General features: G+C 36.4%; 1 protein-coding gene across 1 annotated transcript in view; it reads left to right on the plus strand.

The window, feature by feature from the left end:
- Nucleotides 1-17,876, plus strand: part of LOC137763865 (bifunctional heparan sulfate N-deacetylase/N-sulfotransferase 3) — a 146,462-nt gene that overhangs the window by 104,641 nt on the left and 23,945 nt on the right. Inside the window, exons 6-8 of the mRNA XM_068542324.1 lie at nucleotides 9,936-10,118; nucleotides 12,288-12,384; nucleotides 16,759-16,882. Coding sequence (XP_068398425.1) covers nucleotides 9,936-10,118; nucleotides 12,288-12,384; nucleotides 16,759-16,882 — 404 coding nt within the window. The remainder of the gene's footprint in view (nucleotides 1-9,935; nucleotides 10,119-12,287; nucleotides 12,385-16,758; nucleotides 16,883-17,876) is intronic.

The raw sequence follows: 17,876 nt of genomic DNA on the forward strand, positions 1-17,876 counted from the left end.
AATTCCTCAGATAATTCACTTTTAGAAAATGTAACTCCTCATTACATAACAGTCTTACTTATAGATTTGTATCTATAAATAAGTTATTTTAAAGGACTTACAGCTTAAAGCAATAATAAGAAATTATAGACCAGATGTGGGGTTCCTAAAACAATTTTCTTTTAAATAGATACTTGGTTTAGTTACAATCTTTTATGACCTTATCACCTTTTAGAAAACCTCTGTCATGGTATTGTTCTCACTACAGTTGAAAGAGGCCCTCCACCTGCCAGCAGCTTTGGCAGTAGGCGGCCTCTAGCTGTGCTGACTCATAAGGGTTTGGAAACCTTTCTATTTCTTCTCTTTATCCATCTCTTCAGAAACGCCCTTCTAGTTATCTTGCTTTTAATTAAGTTTCATTCGGCACCTTAGCTGACTCTTATATCTGGGTTGGTCTCCTTCAAAGCCCTGAAAGAACTGCTTCACTTCTGCTATCTTATGCCAAACATTTTATTCTTAAAATGTCTTTTTTTTAGTCAAAATAGTAAGCTGTGGCCTGTGTAGGCCCAGTCAAGCAAGCCCTGGTATTTTTCCTCTCACTGAAGGTATAGAGACCTCAGTGACTCGGTTAATACCTGGTGAGTGTTTATTCTTTAGTATCGTTCTTTCTTGTCCTCTGAGTCCTCACTGTCTACATAAATTTCTGTACAAAATAGATGCTCCCAAAATCTGTCCGCATTTTACAAATCACTTTATTAGAGGGCCTGCCTTAAAATAAATAATTAAAAAGAAAATTTTTTATGTTTTTGAATATTCAGAAACTTGACAACAATTAGTTCCTAGCTTTTAAAAACCTAGCTTTTGGGGACTTTCCTGGTGGCGCAGTGGGTAAGAATCCGCCTGCCAATGCAGGGAACACGGGTTCGAGCCCTGGTCCAGGAAGATCCCACACGCCGCGGAGCAACTAAGCCCGTGCGCCACAGCTACTGAGTCTGCGCTCTAGAGCCCGCGAGCCACAACTAATGAGCCCTTGTGCCACAACTACTGAAGCCCGCGCGCCTAGAGCCCGTGCTCCGCAACAAGAGAAGCCACTGCAAGGAGAAGCCCGCGTACCGCAACAAAGAGTAGCCCCTGCTCGCCACGACTAGAGAAAGCCCGTGTGCAGCAACGAAGACCCAATGCAGCCAAAAATAAATAAAAATTAATCTTTAAAAAAAAAAAAACAAACTAGCTTTTCTCTACAAAATAAACATACTTCTTTGGCATGGTTATTTTTGCCCCCAGGGTGAATTCAGCTTTATGAGCAAACAGCTAATTGAAACCTCCTGATGATGAAGCTGATGTTTGTGATGACCTAAATGCAATTCGTTCACATATGAGCCAAAATCAGATTTCCATGTGGGTCCATTAACTTGAAGGATTCTTTTTTTTTAATTGTCAGGTTTTTTTCCGTTAAATTAAACACCTTAAGGGAGGTTTAATTTCATCTCCTCTCTACATCTTCATTATGCTGTGGAGGCAGTGCTTTAAAACTAAGAAACAAAGTGTTTTCCACTAGGAAAATAAAAAAAAAGGTTTTCATTGTAAAATTGAATATAACCTTTGTACTACGTTGCTGCTTAAATAAGGATTTCTCTTAATTAATCATTTTTAAATCTATCATAAGCTGTAACTATTCATTATCCTGTCACTTTGTAAGTCTAATAGAACAAGAACAGCTGTTGTCTAGTCTCTAAATAACTGCAACAGAGTCTTTCAGAGTAATGCAGAGACAATATCAGAACAGCACACCCAAGATACACAATGCAAAATTCACTGAAAATTGGTGGTCTGAGAGCTGTAAGCACTCTTGTGCGTGTAAACATTTGTTCAGCAGCTGAAGTAATGGCAATGCATTAAACCAATAGAATTACTTCCTCTGGCACCCAAAAGAAATGTTAAATCATTAGCTTGTAATAAAAGGGCTGAACTTGCAGTTCTGAATGTATAGCCAGAAAAATTAAGTGAGAGACATAAATGTTATAAAAAAGACAAATGTTCCAAGCTAAATTGCTTTAAATTACATTGACCTCATCGCTGTACCTTTGAAACCTGTCCCTAATTGAGAGCAATTGATTTACCCTTCCAGCTCTCCTGTAAAGCCCATCAGATCCCACATTCAAAATGTTAAGGGTCCCTTGCCAAATTATTCTGCAATTGAGCTTTCCTTTGAGATTCTTAAATGATGACTCAGGCACAAGCCAGGTAGAAAAACGGCACTCAATGAATTTAAGTCTTAAAAATGAAAGTGACATTTTTTTTTTTTACTTCCATTGGGCAAGGTGATAAAATTAATGAAAATGATTTTTAGCATAAAACAGTTGTAACAGCACAAAAATATGGAAGATATTAGCAACAAAGTGAGCTGTGAGTGAGACCACCGTGAAAAAAATTTCAAATGTCTCACCCACGTCCCAGATAAAATGATCAAAGTTTCTGGAAATAAGGAGAATTTGTGAGGAGGATTTTTGGAGAGAGCTGGGCTGTGCAGCGCACATGATCCCCACCACTTTCTACCCAGAGGAGAGCAGGGGGTGAAGGACTGCCCTCCTGCTCATCTCAGCTCTGGCGTGAGGGTCACCAGAACAGTCAGAGAGCTCTTGGTATGTGTTCCCAGAAGAGGGACATGCTGGGCTGGTGTCTGCCTCATGACTCATAAAACTAAAGCATGAGAGAGAGATTGGCTAAAATGGTCTTTGTCAAAAGAGGAGGGAGCCACATCTAAGAGTATGTGCCCTCTTTTCCAAAGTCAGATCAAAGGCCCCTAAATCTCAGGGCCCAGATGTAGAATTCTTAGTAGGAATGTTACCTGGGAATCTTTTTAAAAGGGCTCCTGACAAGGAACTGAGGGAGGCACTAGCCTTGTAAAGGAAATTGCATTGCTGGGGGCTAGGAGGAGTATCTCCAAAGATCTCAAATGGCTTTACACATATGCCATCTTTTGACACATTATCAATCACGTAATAATCCCTGTCTCCCTCTCCCTCCTTCATCTCCACGTCCCAAACACTAAGGGATCCGAAGCCTCAGCCAGCAAGGTGAAGAATGAAATCACCCACTGGAGAAGAATCAATCAGGCTCTCTTCCCAGCCTCTCTTGCAGATTCTCTCCTATACCAGGTCGCAGCTTAGAGACAGGAGAAGATTTAATATTGCAACAAGTTGGGAGTTTTATTTTCTGGACCAGGAGATTTAAACTACTAAATCAAGACTGTGTTAGCAACTTAAAGCTGCATGAGAGCGCTCTGTTCACTGAAGAAACTAGGGAGGCCATGCTGCCTTTCCTAGCCTTCATCCAGGGATAAGGGGAGAACCGCCCACACTGAATAAACGTTAAAGGGACGGTGCAAAAAAAGTGATGGGTTACTTTAATGATTATATCCCATGAATCTGAAGTGTTTAATGTATGAGTTACACAATGATTTTTAAGACTGCAGATGTTATATTTGTAGTTGCTCCCCTTTGACAAGGCATTTTCAATGGAATGGTGGGAACAAAAGCCAGATTACAAAGGACTAAAAAGTGAATGGAAATGAGGAGTAAAGACAGCACATATATGCTGCTCCTTTGAAGACCTTGGCTGGGAAGGACAGTGTCTAGAAAAGAAAAAAACTCGAGAGCCTAAGATGAGAGAGACTCAAGCATGTTTTCAGGCATTAGGAAAGGACCAGTAGAGAGGATTAAAAATAGAGGAAAACACAGGAATAAGTGATAGAAGGAGATCTCTTGGGAGTTGAAAGTAGATGGGATAAAAAGCACTTGGAGATATATTAGTCTTGAAAACAAAATGGAACACCTCTGCCTGACACTGAAGGTGTCAGGAGGAATTTTTAGAAGACAAATATCTATGGAGATAGGGGTAGAAAGAGAGGGGTAGGAAAGAGAGGGGTAGGAAGTTGAAAGAGTTCCTGCCTCATGACCGTTACTCCCCATTAATCATGGGGACAAACTAGGGAGATTAGGGAGAGTGGAGACTGAGCAAAAGGCCTCAGAGAAGAATGAGAGTTTGAAATAGCTGCTGAAGGAAACTGAAAAGCAAGGAGATAAAGAATGAATAAAAAGAATAGCCAGTAGTATGGAGGATTCCACTGAAATTGGGGACCCTGTGCTTACGTGACCTGAATAGCTCCCGCTGTATATTTTTTTCTCTAGCTGTGCTGAAAAGTTCATATGTGGCTGTGAAGAAATTGAATGGAAAATTAATCCGAAGTCTCAGACCTGCAGAGCATTGAAAGCAAAAAGAAGGTTGGGAATCTGAGGGTGATAGCGAGAGAGAAGTTCAAATTATTGACCCTAGCTTGCCTAGTGGAGGAAGTGATCAGATGAACATTGACAGATGCAGAAAAAAATGAAGGGATTAAGAGACTAGAGGTATAGATAAGGTTGATGAGCTGCTGGAAGGAAGCTATAAATGAGAAATGATGTTCCTGCAAAACCATAGTAATATAACAACAAAAGCAATATTTATTAAGCAATTACTATGTGTCAAGCAGTGCTTTAAATGTTTTGTTTTATTACACTTAATCATCAGAACAACCGTGCGAGGTAGTTACTATTATTCTACCCCTTTTTTTTCCTTTTAATTAAGTAAATTAAAGTACTGAGAGTTTAAATAACTTGTTAATTCAGTATGTGGCAGAGCCCACTTTCTTAACCACCATGCAGGTCAAAGTTAAAGTCCTAAAGATACCGTTTATTTACAAAGGAAGGAAGTTTCACAGGAAACAGAAGGAAATGGGTGGTAAAAAAAAAATAAATGGAGACTGGGAGGGCAGAGTTCCGCGGAAAGAGTAGAGCAAACGGGGACAAAGTTGTAAGAGACAAGAATAAATCATTGAGGAGGCTCACAATTTGAATGGTGCTAAAGGATTACCAGAATGAATGGCACTGTAAAAACAATTGACCCTAGATTTCCCAACTTTTTAAGCAAGATTATTGGTGCCAACTCAAGGCACATACTATGTATCATAGGCAGCTCAGAGAATAAAGTTGAAAAAGGCCCCATGACAGCCCCCAAGGAACTTACAATCTAGACACAAATAAAACAAGCACTTTTTAAAAGCATAATACAAGTCAGAGTAAGAAAATGTCAGAAAGACTAAACTGTAATGCTCTGGCGCTCAAATTTTTTAAAGACTGCATTTGCCTAGAAAGATCCGAAAAGGTAGCTTAGATGTGACCCTGTGGATACCTAGGACAGACAGAACTAGAAAAGTGAGGCAGTGTATTCTAGAGAGAAGAAACTGCATAAACAAAGCATGGAGATAGGTGAGTATAGGGAACACTGGGGAGCAGTAAGCAAAGCAACTGACTGGTACCCGGAGCACAGATAAGATTGGAAAGGTAACCTGAGATCATGGTGTAATTTAGGATGACATCCTGAATTCTACTTAATTCACAAAGCAGTGAGGAACTATTAGATGGCTTGAACTGGGAAATTATAGAATTGGAGGTTCAGGCCCAATGCCTCATTAGAAGAGTCTTCTCAGAATTTTTAGCTTATTTTCCAGAAAGAGACAAACTCATGTAATGAAGTACCATCTTGACAGTGGTGAAACTCATATATTTTTCATGGTAATAAAACTTCCACAGTTGGATCACTACCCCATAAAAATAAACTGTTTTCCTTATTTTTTCCCCCAAAGAAGTTAATTACAATATGCTTGTCCTCTTCCAGACAATATTTTAAATGCTATGAAATAAAGTAAAAATGAACATGAAAAGCAGCCTATTAAGTAGAGAAGTTATAAGACAATATGTATCTGAAAGGTACATGAGGAAACAGAGAAGAATTTTGCTTTGGTAAAAAAACAACAACAACACAGGATTGAAGGGGATTTAGGAACCAATTGCGCATGTCTATACGGACCAGTTCTCTTTTTGGCAGTCTTCTACGTGTCTCCACACGTATGTCAGCAGTGCAGAAGCCCTCCAAAGGCATAGCCAAGGGCACTTACCAAATTGTTCTTTGTGCCATGGTTAGCTCTAAGCCTAGAACATCAAAATATTCATAAACTTGACATGTTCTTTTTTTAAAATGTATTCAAAAGGATCACTACAGAAAAGCTGATGGCTTTTGGTGAACAAAATCTTTTCTATGGGAATAAACAATGGGTCTGGCCAGTTTTCCTCAAATCATATTCCAATGGCACCTGCATCTGGACAACTAGGGATGATTCTCTAAAATGCAGGTACCAGGCCACCCTCCAGACCTAGAAAATCAGAATCTCTGAGTGTAAGACCTGGTGATCTGAACTTTTATAAACTTCCTAGGTGATTTGTATATATGCTAAGGCTTTTGAACCTTTGGTCACCTGGAAGGATACCAAACAAAACAAAACAAAACTGGTTGGCTAAAGGACAGAGGTAGGAGGAAAAAGTTTTTTCACTGTAAACTCTTTTGTGTCTTTTGAATTCTAAATTTTTTCACAAAAAAGACTTAAAAAGAATGAGCATCGTATTTATATTGCACCCCTCCAGAACCAATCGGAGCATCTGGCAAATAGGATAAGAAAAATGTTTGTGGATTTTAACTAAGCAGCATGGTCATAAATGGCATAGTTTATAGTAAATATTATAAGTGACATACATTTTTTACACCCTAACTTCCTCTCCCCTCCCCCCTGACCTTCTCAAAACAAACAGAATAATTACTGCATTGTCAACTGCTTTTGCACCAGGACCCATGTTTTGCTCCTTATTCTTCTTGGTAGTGATTCTTCCATCTCCAATACCTGGAACTTATCAAAGGCTGGAAAGTATAGATAAAGCTTCCCACATCTTTCTCTTAGCCATACTTTTACAACTCGTATCTGTTTCCTTTCTCATAAATGCCAGTATATATGATATTTGGCATTTACCATTTGCCTTTTATTGAAAAAAAAATCGTAGATAAGTATCTTGTTATACAAATCTATGTTTATCGGGCTAGAATTTTTTTCAGCCGTTAATCAGATAAACTTTATGTCTTTGGCAGTTTCCAATGATTTGAGTTTTAAGCAGCTGATTAGTCTTTTGCGTAACAAGGAGAATTGCTTGCGGTTTGCTTACAGCAAAAAACTGTTATAGAAATGCAACTGTAACTTCTTTTGACATTTTCCTTCTCATTGGATTCTGCATGTATAGTAAAGATAACTTATTTTGACACATTCAATCCTTTTTTTTTTTAAACAAAACAAAACCCCTTAGTTCTGAAACACTCTTAAAATTATAAAGGCATCTTCTTTAGGAAACGACTAATATCTACTTTCCCTGAAATGGCAACCTTGTCAAGCTGCTTCTTTGTTTCTTTCTATTCCATGCAGACATTGTTGTCAGGTGAGGAACTGCCAAGAAGTAAGGTGACACTATAGTTGTCACAGATCAGAACAGAAGAAGAAATACTATTTGGAAAGCAAGCTAATTTTTGACCAAAACCTTCTCCTTATATATCTGTTCCCACCTGTGCTGTTGCTTGCTGTGCATACCTTCCTAACAAAAATAATAAGAAAACTTGGAGAGGTGACATGTTCAGCAAAAGATATGTACAATGGTCCATGTGTAGAGAGACTATTGTGATTCACCCCCCAATAAAAGTTTAAAAAGAAATTGAAGTGTTTTATGTCCTGACCAATTATATATTCCTTTTATGGCCTTGTATTTCTTTAGGAGCACAAAACAAATCCCAGGCTTGAGTCCAAAGCCTAAACGTGTCATGAGGTGATGTGCATTACAAAACCATCACTTTGAAGCAGTCCTTTTGCTTATGGTACACTTTGTATTATGTTAAAGTTGATATACAAAAATAGAATTGAAAACCTAGGAAAGTTTCCCTGGTCGGAGGTTAAGTAGCTTTTCTTTTACAGGATTAATTTCAACACCTTATAAGTATTACCTTAATTCTTGCCAATCAGGTTCAGTCTCAGCAAAAGCAATGTCATCAACCAGCTCATACTCACTTTGGGTCACTTCTGTTTTTACCAGGGAGAGAAGCATTTTTTACTTTCTACACTCATACAAGTAAAAAAGTGGCACTCTGCTTTAAATGTCACAGCATAAAATGCTTTCCAAGGTTGAAAAGTAAATTCAAAGGGAGGTCAAATGTATTAGTATCAGAAAGTCAAACAGTATCTCTAAGTTTTTCATTTTCTGTCCAATGCAGATATTAAAGTGAAATATAGACACAGATTTTTTGATAAATCTTTCAGAAAAATAAAGCGATAAATTTGAATTAGTGGCTAACTAGGTTAACATATTTTTTTTTACATTGTATGAAAAAATTTAATAGAAAGGCACTTGAAATATCATTTTGCCATTGTTATTGGGCCACACTGAAAAATGTAGCATATTAAACAAATGATGAAAGACTGCTTCGAACGGTTATCAGGAAAGAACTTCCACATTTAAGTATGATTTTCTTAAATCTCTCAATAGACTACTGTTTTGATAAATTTTGGAGGAAACGAAGGAGGGGGTGAGAAAGGTCAAACAATTGAAGCTACTATAAAAAATAACCAGAAGGTTAGGTTTTAAAAGTCTCATTTTTCACAAATACCCCAAATGGTAAAAGTCTTACTTATCAATTCCATGACTGTATCAGTCTGCTGGTAGCTATTTAAAATCACCCTTAAAGTATTTTGTCTGTGAAAGTTCTAAGATTTAAAATATATTCAGACAGAGTGAACAGAAACACGATTAAATATTCTTGATCACACTTGAAGCTTTTCATGTTAAAGTCTGTGATTTGTTCTATATAATATAGGATATTACTGCTTCCTTTTACTCATAGTTGTAAATAATTATATTTTTTCTGATTCTTCATATCAAAACTTTCTCATCTCTGCCACTTAACCTCAATAAATTTTCTTAAATACTTCTCTCAGCCAGTCTCTTAATGAATGAACCTATTATATTCATTATTATGATGATTATAATAACCATTATTACTATTCATTCATATGACGTTATATATTTTAGGAGCATACTATTATCCCATGAATTACTTTCATGATCTCTTTACAGCAGCATAAATGCCACAGTGGTTTTCATTGCCATTGAAAATCTCATGCAGAATTATTTCCATTTGTCAACACTAACCAACAAAAGCTATTTGCATTCACTTTAAGCAGTAGCTTTAAAAATGCCCATTGTACATTCCTGACCAATTTAATTAAACCTAAAGAATTCAAATTTATTTTATTATAAAAAGATCCCCATGTTTGCTATAATTTTTTTTTCAATGCGTGGATTCAATCTAGGACACCTGCTTCCATAGGAATAGTTTATCTAGCCAAGCACTGAAAACTTTTCTTAAAGGAGGTATTTAATATTGGAAATAGTAGACTCAATAAATATGGAAAAGGGTTTCAGAGTGTCATTGATGGAAAATAGTTGATAGTTCTTTTAGTAAAAATTCATTCACTAGTCTTTTGTCATTATGGCCTCTCATAAATACAAATCAGAGGATATTCAGTTAATGCTAATAATCACAATTCATTGATTATTTATATCCATTAATTCTACATACTATGTTACAAATCAGATTAAGTTGATTGAAATTACAAAATCTCAACCTCCTGCTGCCTCAAATTATGAATAGTTCACATATCATGAAGCCACTATGTGTGAACATCTAGGATGTGTTATTCAGCATCAGTCGAATTGCACCAACGTGGGTCTGTGGCAGTTGGACTCATTTTTTGTTATGAAATACATTAAAACCTTAGGAAAAAAATGCTCACCAAGTCTTGCTAATAACACATCCTCCAGAGTGCATTAATATAGTTAGAGTATTTGAGATATGTCCAAAATTCAAAAACGTTTCATGAACTGAAACCCTGTGCAAAGACTTCTTAAGAAAAACTAGCATTGCTGTGATTGCACTGCCCCCTAGGGTTAAAATAACTTGTGTTTACACTGAAGTTCATTTGCCTTTTTCAGATCAGCATTTTCATGACCCATTTGTCTAACTATGGGAATGACCGACTGGGATTATATACATTTGTCAATCTCGCCAACTTCGTGCAGAGCTGGACCAACTTGCGACTTCAGACTCTGCCTCCAGTGCAGCTGGCTCATAAATATTTTGAGCTCTTTCCTGATCAAAAAGACCCTCTCTGGCAGGTAAGATTGGGTCAATGATTGGTATTATTAATGAATCCCACAAACATATCTTGGAGTTTTATGAGGTAATCCAAATCTGAAAAGTGAAGGCATCCTGGGGAAAACATAACGTACATTTTGTGTGTTAGTAGATTTGAGAAACTTCATAGTGGGCCATATTCTCTGTTCCTGTGCCCATTGGAAACTATGGAATTCTGAAAGCTCAGTGAGAGGTTCAGTGGATATAATGTTTTGAATCAGGAGTGAGGGATCAATTTGCAGATTGCAATAGGCTGAAAGAGCAGAAGATGGTTTAGGCGTGTGTTAGACAGGTAGCCAGCTGGTCAGCCTTGAGCACATCACCTCTCATGACTAAATGACATTACAGAGGTAGGTGAGAAGAGTTCAGAACTGACATCTGCTTCTGAACCACGAGGTACACCAGCAGCTGCAGAATATAGTCAGCTTTCAAAAGTATTATCGGGAATTACTTTGGACATGAGGAAAGTGTTTAGTGGCAAAATCACTGAGCTTCTTAAGAGAAAATGTGACATAAACATGGCATATTCAAACTGTTCCAGGCATGACCCAGATTTCAAAGCTTACACTCTCATGTGTCTAGAGTTGCAAAAACATACTTTGAGCTTAGATTCCCCACACCATGATCTGGGGAAAGTAATAATCTTTAGCAAACAACTACATAGTGCTTATTACATGTCTGACTGGGTTCTTTACATATGTTCATTCATTTAATCCTCACAACTACCCTTTGAGGTAGGTATTTATTATCGCCATTTTACAGATGAAGAAACTGGGGCACAGAAAGGCTGAGACACTTAAGCAAGGTCATACAGCTGCTATGTGACAGAGTGGGAAAGAATTCCAGGCCACTGTGCTCTGAATCAATGTTCTAAATGAGAGTTACTGACAGAGCTGATGGTATAATAATAATGATCTTCAGAAGCAGAATTCAGTAAATTTCACAGATTGAAGTTACAGTAAGCTCTGCACTTATATTCTATTCATTTAGCTCTGAACTTGAGCTAATTACCTCCTGGGCACAAACAGATAACCCCAAGAAGAAACGTAACTACACATTTTAGTAGGTTAATGTTGGTGGTTATAAAATTATCACTGCATATTATTTTGCAGTTAAGATTTTAAAACACCCATTTTTTACGTTAACCACTACAGAACATCACCAGGTGTTAGCCACTGGAAAGACATGAAACTTTCCTGCTAATTTAACACCTTACTTTTAAACTGAAATCATATTATTTCAGGTGAAACCACGATTTTTCTAGACCAACAGCCAAAAAGAATACCCTTACTTTAATCTTAAAATCTGTTGCTTATGCTAAATAAGCAGAAGGTTTATTTAACTGCACGTATCTATAGTGGTAATTGAATAGAAATAGAGTGTTGTCCTGTTTGCCTATTCCTGAATAATATTAAAAGGTGCCGTTAATTCTTTACGTAATATGCACTTAGAGGTTAAAATTAAGGATGTTCTAGATACATCTTGCACAGTGGGTTTGGTTTAACTACTATAGACCAAAAGCAGATTCCCTAAGGTAGTAATTCACCCTCATTTTACCCTTTCACTGAAATTTAGTGCTTTTTAGTATCACAGTCTGTAAAGTTATAGTTTTAGACATACATTTACTGACCTTTGAAGGCAGCTGAAAGGAATCTGCTGTCTCTTTAAATATTATTACAGCCAGATCTATCTCCCTTTGAAGCATAGCAGGAAAGCTCAAAGTTACTTAGAATAAAAGTCTGACACCTTAAATTTCAGTTACTTATTGAATGCTGAGAGTGTATCTTCTTTTAGGTTAGCGCAAGCACAGTCTCTGCCCAACAAGCTCATTATTTTAAAACTTAAACCACACACCCACAATTAAGACATAGAACTGCCAATAGCAGAAAAAATATTAAACCTGCAGTGCTATGAAGCTGTTTTCCCATAATGGAAATGTCTCCCCTCCCTCACCTCCTCAGTAGACACTCAACTTCAGTATGGAAAGGAGTTATTTGAAATCTTCCATGATGCCACTTCAAGACTTTCACTAAAAGAAGGAGACACATAGCCTTGTTTCCTGGGATATCTTTTCAAGGACAGAAGTTGAAAAACTCTAGCACACAATGGGCACCCACAAAAATACAACTCTATTTTCTTCTCCTGTTTAGAATCCTTGTGATGACAAACGCCACAGAGACATTTGGTCTAAAGAAAAAACCTGTGATCGCTTACCAAAATTCTTGGTAATAGGGCCCCAGAAAACTGGTGAGAAATTTTTATGTTATAATTAACCAAACAGTGTAAAAATCCTGATGAGAAGACAGTGAACTCATGTCACAATGACTTCTCAAACTGCCTACAAATACTGATGAATGAATAACATTTTATTCTCCGACATAATCTTTGTTTAGCTCAATAATGTGTTTTTTAAAGTAAAAAGGATGAAAATAGATGTCACACAGTTTGAATATCCAGCAGTCAATTTGGTGGCAAAAGTTATGTTTTTTCCAAAGACCTTAATTGAAAAGTGGTGTTATTAACATTTCTAAAATCAAAACTAATCACATGTTTGGAGAGTGACTGACAGGATTTCATCAAAAGTCAAGATGGACACATGTAAGTACCTTTAACTCTTCTGGAAATTTAGCCTCTTCCTGCCATCTTCCTGATATAGTTTATTTCTAGACTATTTCTTGCAGAAATGACTATTTTCTAAAAGTCTATAAAAGATGTTTGACAAGCAGAATTCCTAGACGTAAACAAAACTTTGTGCTAAGAAAGATATTTATTCATACCCAGGAGAAATCTTTGGCGCTTTTTCTTAAATTGGTGTGCAATTTTTTCCCTTAAACTTCCTGTCTCTGTAAGAATCAGTATTAAAATGAAGCCCGGTGGAAGCTTTAAAATGCCGGACATTCAAGCTGTATCCTGCATGATAAATTATTTGGGGCTTTTCATTTCTAGCTTCACCGAAAACAGCCATTTCAACCCTTCCTAAAGGGAATACATTCTCTTTCCTCATTTCTCTAGAAATAACTGGGGAGAATCCTACGTAATGCACACAGTAAGTTTAGCCTATTCGTTTTCTCTTAGTCCCATTTACAAATATCAATCTGAAAACAATAATAAATGACAAATAGTCCTCTTATCCTTATTTATTTCACTTGTCCTTATCTATTTAAAGTCAAGAAGCAACTAGAAAGACATTTAAAGTCTCTTTAGCGAACTCCCACTGTCATCACATAGCTTTGTCATTAACAATCACATCTCTCTGAAGCTTGGAAGATCAAGTTTGCCTCAGAAAGCCCTGCAGGATATGCTTCCTCTTGTGTTGTGCTAGATGTGCAGACATTTTAATATCATAGTTAGATGACAGAATTACTTGTCATCTTTAACTCATCTGGGTTTCCAAATGTTTGTTACAATTTGTAGATGACATTTACCTTTGGAAGGGGATTTTTATCTCCTTTTTATAGAAATTGAATTTTTTCCCAGTTTTATAGAGGTATAATTTACACACAGTAAAATTCACCCATTTTAAATGCACAGTTTGATGAATTTTAGAAATTGTACACAGTGGTATAACCACTACAACATTAAAGATTTAGAACACTTCTGTCTCCCTAAAAAGTTTCTCCATGTCTTTTTCTTCTGAGTCCTTGTAGGGTTTTTTTTTTTTAAATTCAAACAGCAAGTCACAAAAATTATAATCATCCTCATCAGTTCACTCAGTCCCATGTAATTAATTTTTTTTTCATCTTGATCTTTTGTTAGCACTTTTATGAATTCATCAGTTTTCCATCAGAGTTCTGAAAATGCTTATTCATTCAGGTCAGCAGTATAGTTACCAGAAACCTGTACTTGTCAGAGTCTTTTCCATGATCTCCATGTCTTTTTCTCCCCAATCCTCAGCCACAGCCACTTTCCGCCACTATAGTTTTGCCTTTTCTAGAATTTCACATAAATGGAATCATAAAATATGTAATCTTTTGTGTTGGACTTCTTTCACTTGCATATTGCTTTTGAGATTCATCCATATTGTTGTATATATTGATATTTTATGAGATTTTTTTTTTTTAAACTTTGGGTTTATTTATTTATTTTTATTTATTTATTTATGGCTGTGTTGGGTCTTCGTTTCTGTGCGAGGGCTTTCTCTAGTTGTGGCAAGTGGGGGCCACTCTTCATCGCGGTGCGCGGGCCTCTCACTATCGCGGCCTCTCTTGTTGCGGAGCACAGGCTCCAGACGCGCAGGCTCAGTAATTGTGGCTCACGGGCCTAGTTGCTCCGCGGCATGTGGGATCCTCCCAGACCAGGGCTCGAACCCATGTCCTCTGCATTGGCAGGCAGATTCTCAACCACTGCGCCACCAGGGAAGCCCAATGAGATTATTTTTTAAATGGACAAACATATCTTCTTATATCAGTTCCATAAAAATTAATTAGCTTCATTTTTATCTTTAGTTTTGCCAAAAGTATTTTTCTGAATAATTTTGCATGGATGTATAGTCATCTGGATATTCAAATATTTTTAGTGTTGAAACTAACAAAAATATAAAAACTGAAGCTTTTTTTGAACATGTGTGTCTATGATTATGCAGTTGAGATACACACACACACACACACACACACACAGAGGACAGTTTATTCAGACCCAAGAATATGAGTAGATAAAGATAGAATTCAAACACCACAACTTAATTTTTTGACCACTGATAAATTACAGTATGCCTTTTACTGACTATGCAAATGATTAGATCGTATTCATTTTTTGTTTGTCTTATTAATGGTCATCATGCTATTAAAAGCAAATAACATGATTTAATACAATTCTTAAAAATAAAATTCAGAAAAGAATGTTATCAGTTGATCTGAGAATGGAATTAATCTATTTTCTTTTTTCACATTGTAATAGCTATTCTTTCTGTCTTTACAAATACTATATTCTTTTCAATTTTTAAAAAATGCATTACTGAACTCTATCTCAATAAAATTATTTTTAAAAATACCTTACTAATATTTAGATATGGAGCTATTTAGGTACTTTCACTTAGATTATCTCACTTGATCCTCATAGAGCCCTGATAGCTAAGTATTTTCTTCCCCACTACACAAATAAGAAAACTAAGACTCAGGTTAGATATTTTTGTTCAAGTTCACACAGCTGGTAAGTGCTGGAAATAAAACTCTTGATCCTAGAAGTTATCGGACTCTAAAGATCATGCTCTAGGACTTCCCTGGTGGCCCAGTGGTTAAGAATCCGCCTGCCAATGCAGGGGACACAGGTTCAATCCCTGGTCTGGGAAGATCCCACATGCCGCGGAGCAACTAAGCCCGTGCGCCACAACTACTGAGCCTGCGCTCTAGAGCCCGTGTGCCACAACTACTGAGCCCGTGTGCCACAACTACGGAAGCCCACGCTCCTAGAGCCCATGCTCTGCAACAAGAGAGAAGCCACCACGATGAGAAGCCCGCGCACTGCAACGAAGAGTAGCCCCCGCTCGCGGCAACTAAAGAAAGCCTGAGCACAGCAACGAAGACCCAACGCAGCCAAAAATTTAAAAATAAATAAATTTATTAAATAAATAAATAAATAAAGATCATGCTCTAGAAAGCTTTACTATGGATTTCAAGTAATGGAACATTTTTTTTCCCAATAAGTTTTAGATTTTGTCCCATATTTCTTCTAAGTCAGTGATTCTTAAAGTGTGCTAAATCAGAAACTCTGGGATAGAGCCCAGCTCTCTGTTTTAATAGCCTCCAGGTGAATCTGATGCATGCTAAAGTTTAAGAAGCACTGTTTTAAGTCAAGTTTGTGAAGAACATTTTTACCTCGTATATCGTAGGTTATCTGTGATTGTAGATAAAATATTCATTGTTTGGCTCAGATATAATCTAGGAACACTGCCTCTTCCAATTCATTGTTTTAGAGAATATTGCTGTTGGCAGTTATTTTAACAAATCTATATGAGTACCTGTGATGTGCCATTCTCTTCCCAAAAATGCAAATTTTGTCATGTCACTAACAAAGGGCACCAATTTTTTTTTCAAATTTAGCAATTTAAACAATTTTGGCACTACTTTTTATAGGTATATAAGTGCATTCAAACTTAAACTGGTTAAAAAGTTTAAATTCTGTCTCAAATTAATAAGCTTTCATAGGCCTCGGGAAGAACTTTATAGGGAAACCCAAGTATTAATCTGATAATGTAACATCTCATATTAAATAATGATAGCTTTCATTTATACGGTACTTTATTAATATCAAAATATCTTCAGATACAATATGTCTTTTTGTCCTCAGGAAAGCCTAGGAAATAATCAAGGCAGGAGATTTTCCACTAATAAGTCAAGACAAAGAAGCTAAAAACCAAAGACAGACCAAGTCAGTGACTGAACTGAGGTCAAAAGCCAGTTCTCCCAGTTCCTGCAACAGGCCTTTTCTCACATCACACTGTCCTCATTTTTTAGAATTTGCTTCTTTTAAGATGCTGGTTATCAATTCAATTTAATTCAAGGAGTACTTATATGTATCTGTTTGGATCATTGAAACACTTAGTTTATTAATGACTTTGAAATGCTAATAGTAGGAAACTGTGTTTTTGTTTAATTAATCTCTGAACCTCTATTATCTTTTCAGGAACCACTGCTTTGTATTTGTTCCTGGTTATGCATCCTTCCATCCTTAGTAACTCCCCCAGCCCAAAAACCTTTGAGGAGGTACAGTTCTTTAATAGAAATAACTACCACAGGGGGATTGATTGGTAAGATGGGTTATTAGTATAAATCTAAAAGTATATGTACTGTGCACAGTATAAAATTAGCGCTTATAATTATAAACATTTAAGTTTGTAGCCACAAATAAAAGTCATCCTCCGTGCCTTAGAAACTGATTGAAGGAGCACGAAAATTATTCATAACAAACTTTTCTCAGGTTACGAAGGGACTTGTCGCCTCAAGAGACTTACATGTAATTTTAATTTGCATTAATTATCTGTGATGGTAATTACAGATAAAAAGTCAGAGAAATACCTAATACACAGGAATTTCATTTCTCTCTACTCTTAAGAAAACACTTTCATAACTTTCTGTTCTTATGCACTTTGCATTTAAGTGATGCTACAGTTCACATATATAATTTTCAATTTTTACTTTGGTACAAATGTAAATAAATAAATAGAACTAGAAATGTGTATGCATTTTATGAGTAATGAAAGCTATAAAAAAGCTATCAACAATATACAAAATTTAATTTTTGGCCTTTGAAATTAGAACCATATCAACCATCTAAGGAAAAGAGTTAAATTAAAATTAAAAGTTAAAATGTCAATATACACAGAATATGTGATGTAGCAGGAATAAATGTTGCAAACAGACATGTTAATCATAAAATGTATCTAGAAGTCTTTCTTTTAAGATATAAATTCTGGGCAGAAAGTGGTATAAAAGAGTAAATTCTTATAATAACTCTAGAACATGAACATAAACATTTTGCATGTAGTTTAGCAGAAAGGTGTATATTAACTTCTGTTGTCAAATCGCATAATCTCTGTTTTATATGTATCAACCCCCTCAAGTTTTGCTTGTGAGCCATCCAAATGGAAAGCTGAAGAAATGGATCGAGTATAAGGTTGAGCACCTACTAGGATTTACATATATTCTAATTGTTATATATTTCCCTGCCAATTCTTCAGTATAGTGCTTGATATTAATTAATTGCAGTAGTGTTAAATAACAGCTGTGAGAATCAAGAAACCC

This window comes from Eschrichtius robustus, chromosome 4 (assembly GCF_028021215.1).
Source record: "Eschrichtius robustus isolate mEscRob2 chromosome 4, mEscRob2.pri, whole genome shotgun sequence".
NCBI lineage: Eukaryota > Metazoa > Chordata > Mammalia > Artiodactyla > Eschrichtiidae > Eschrichtius > Eschrichtius robustus.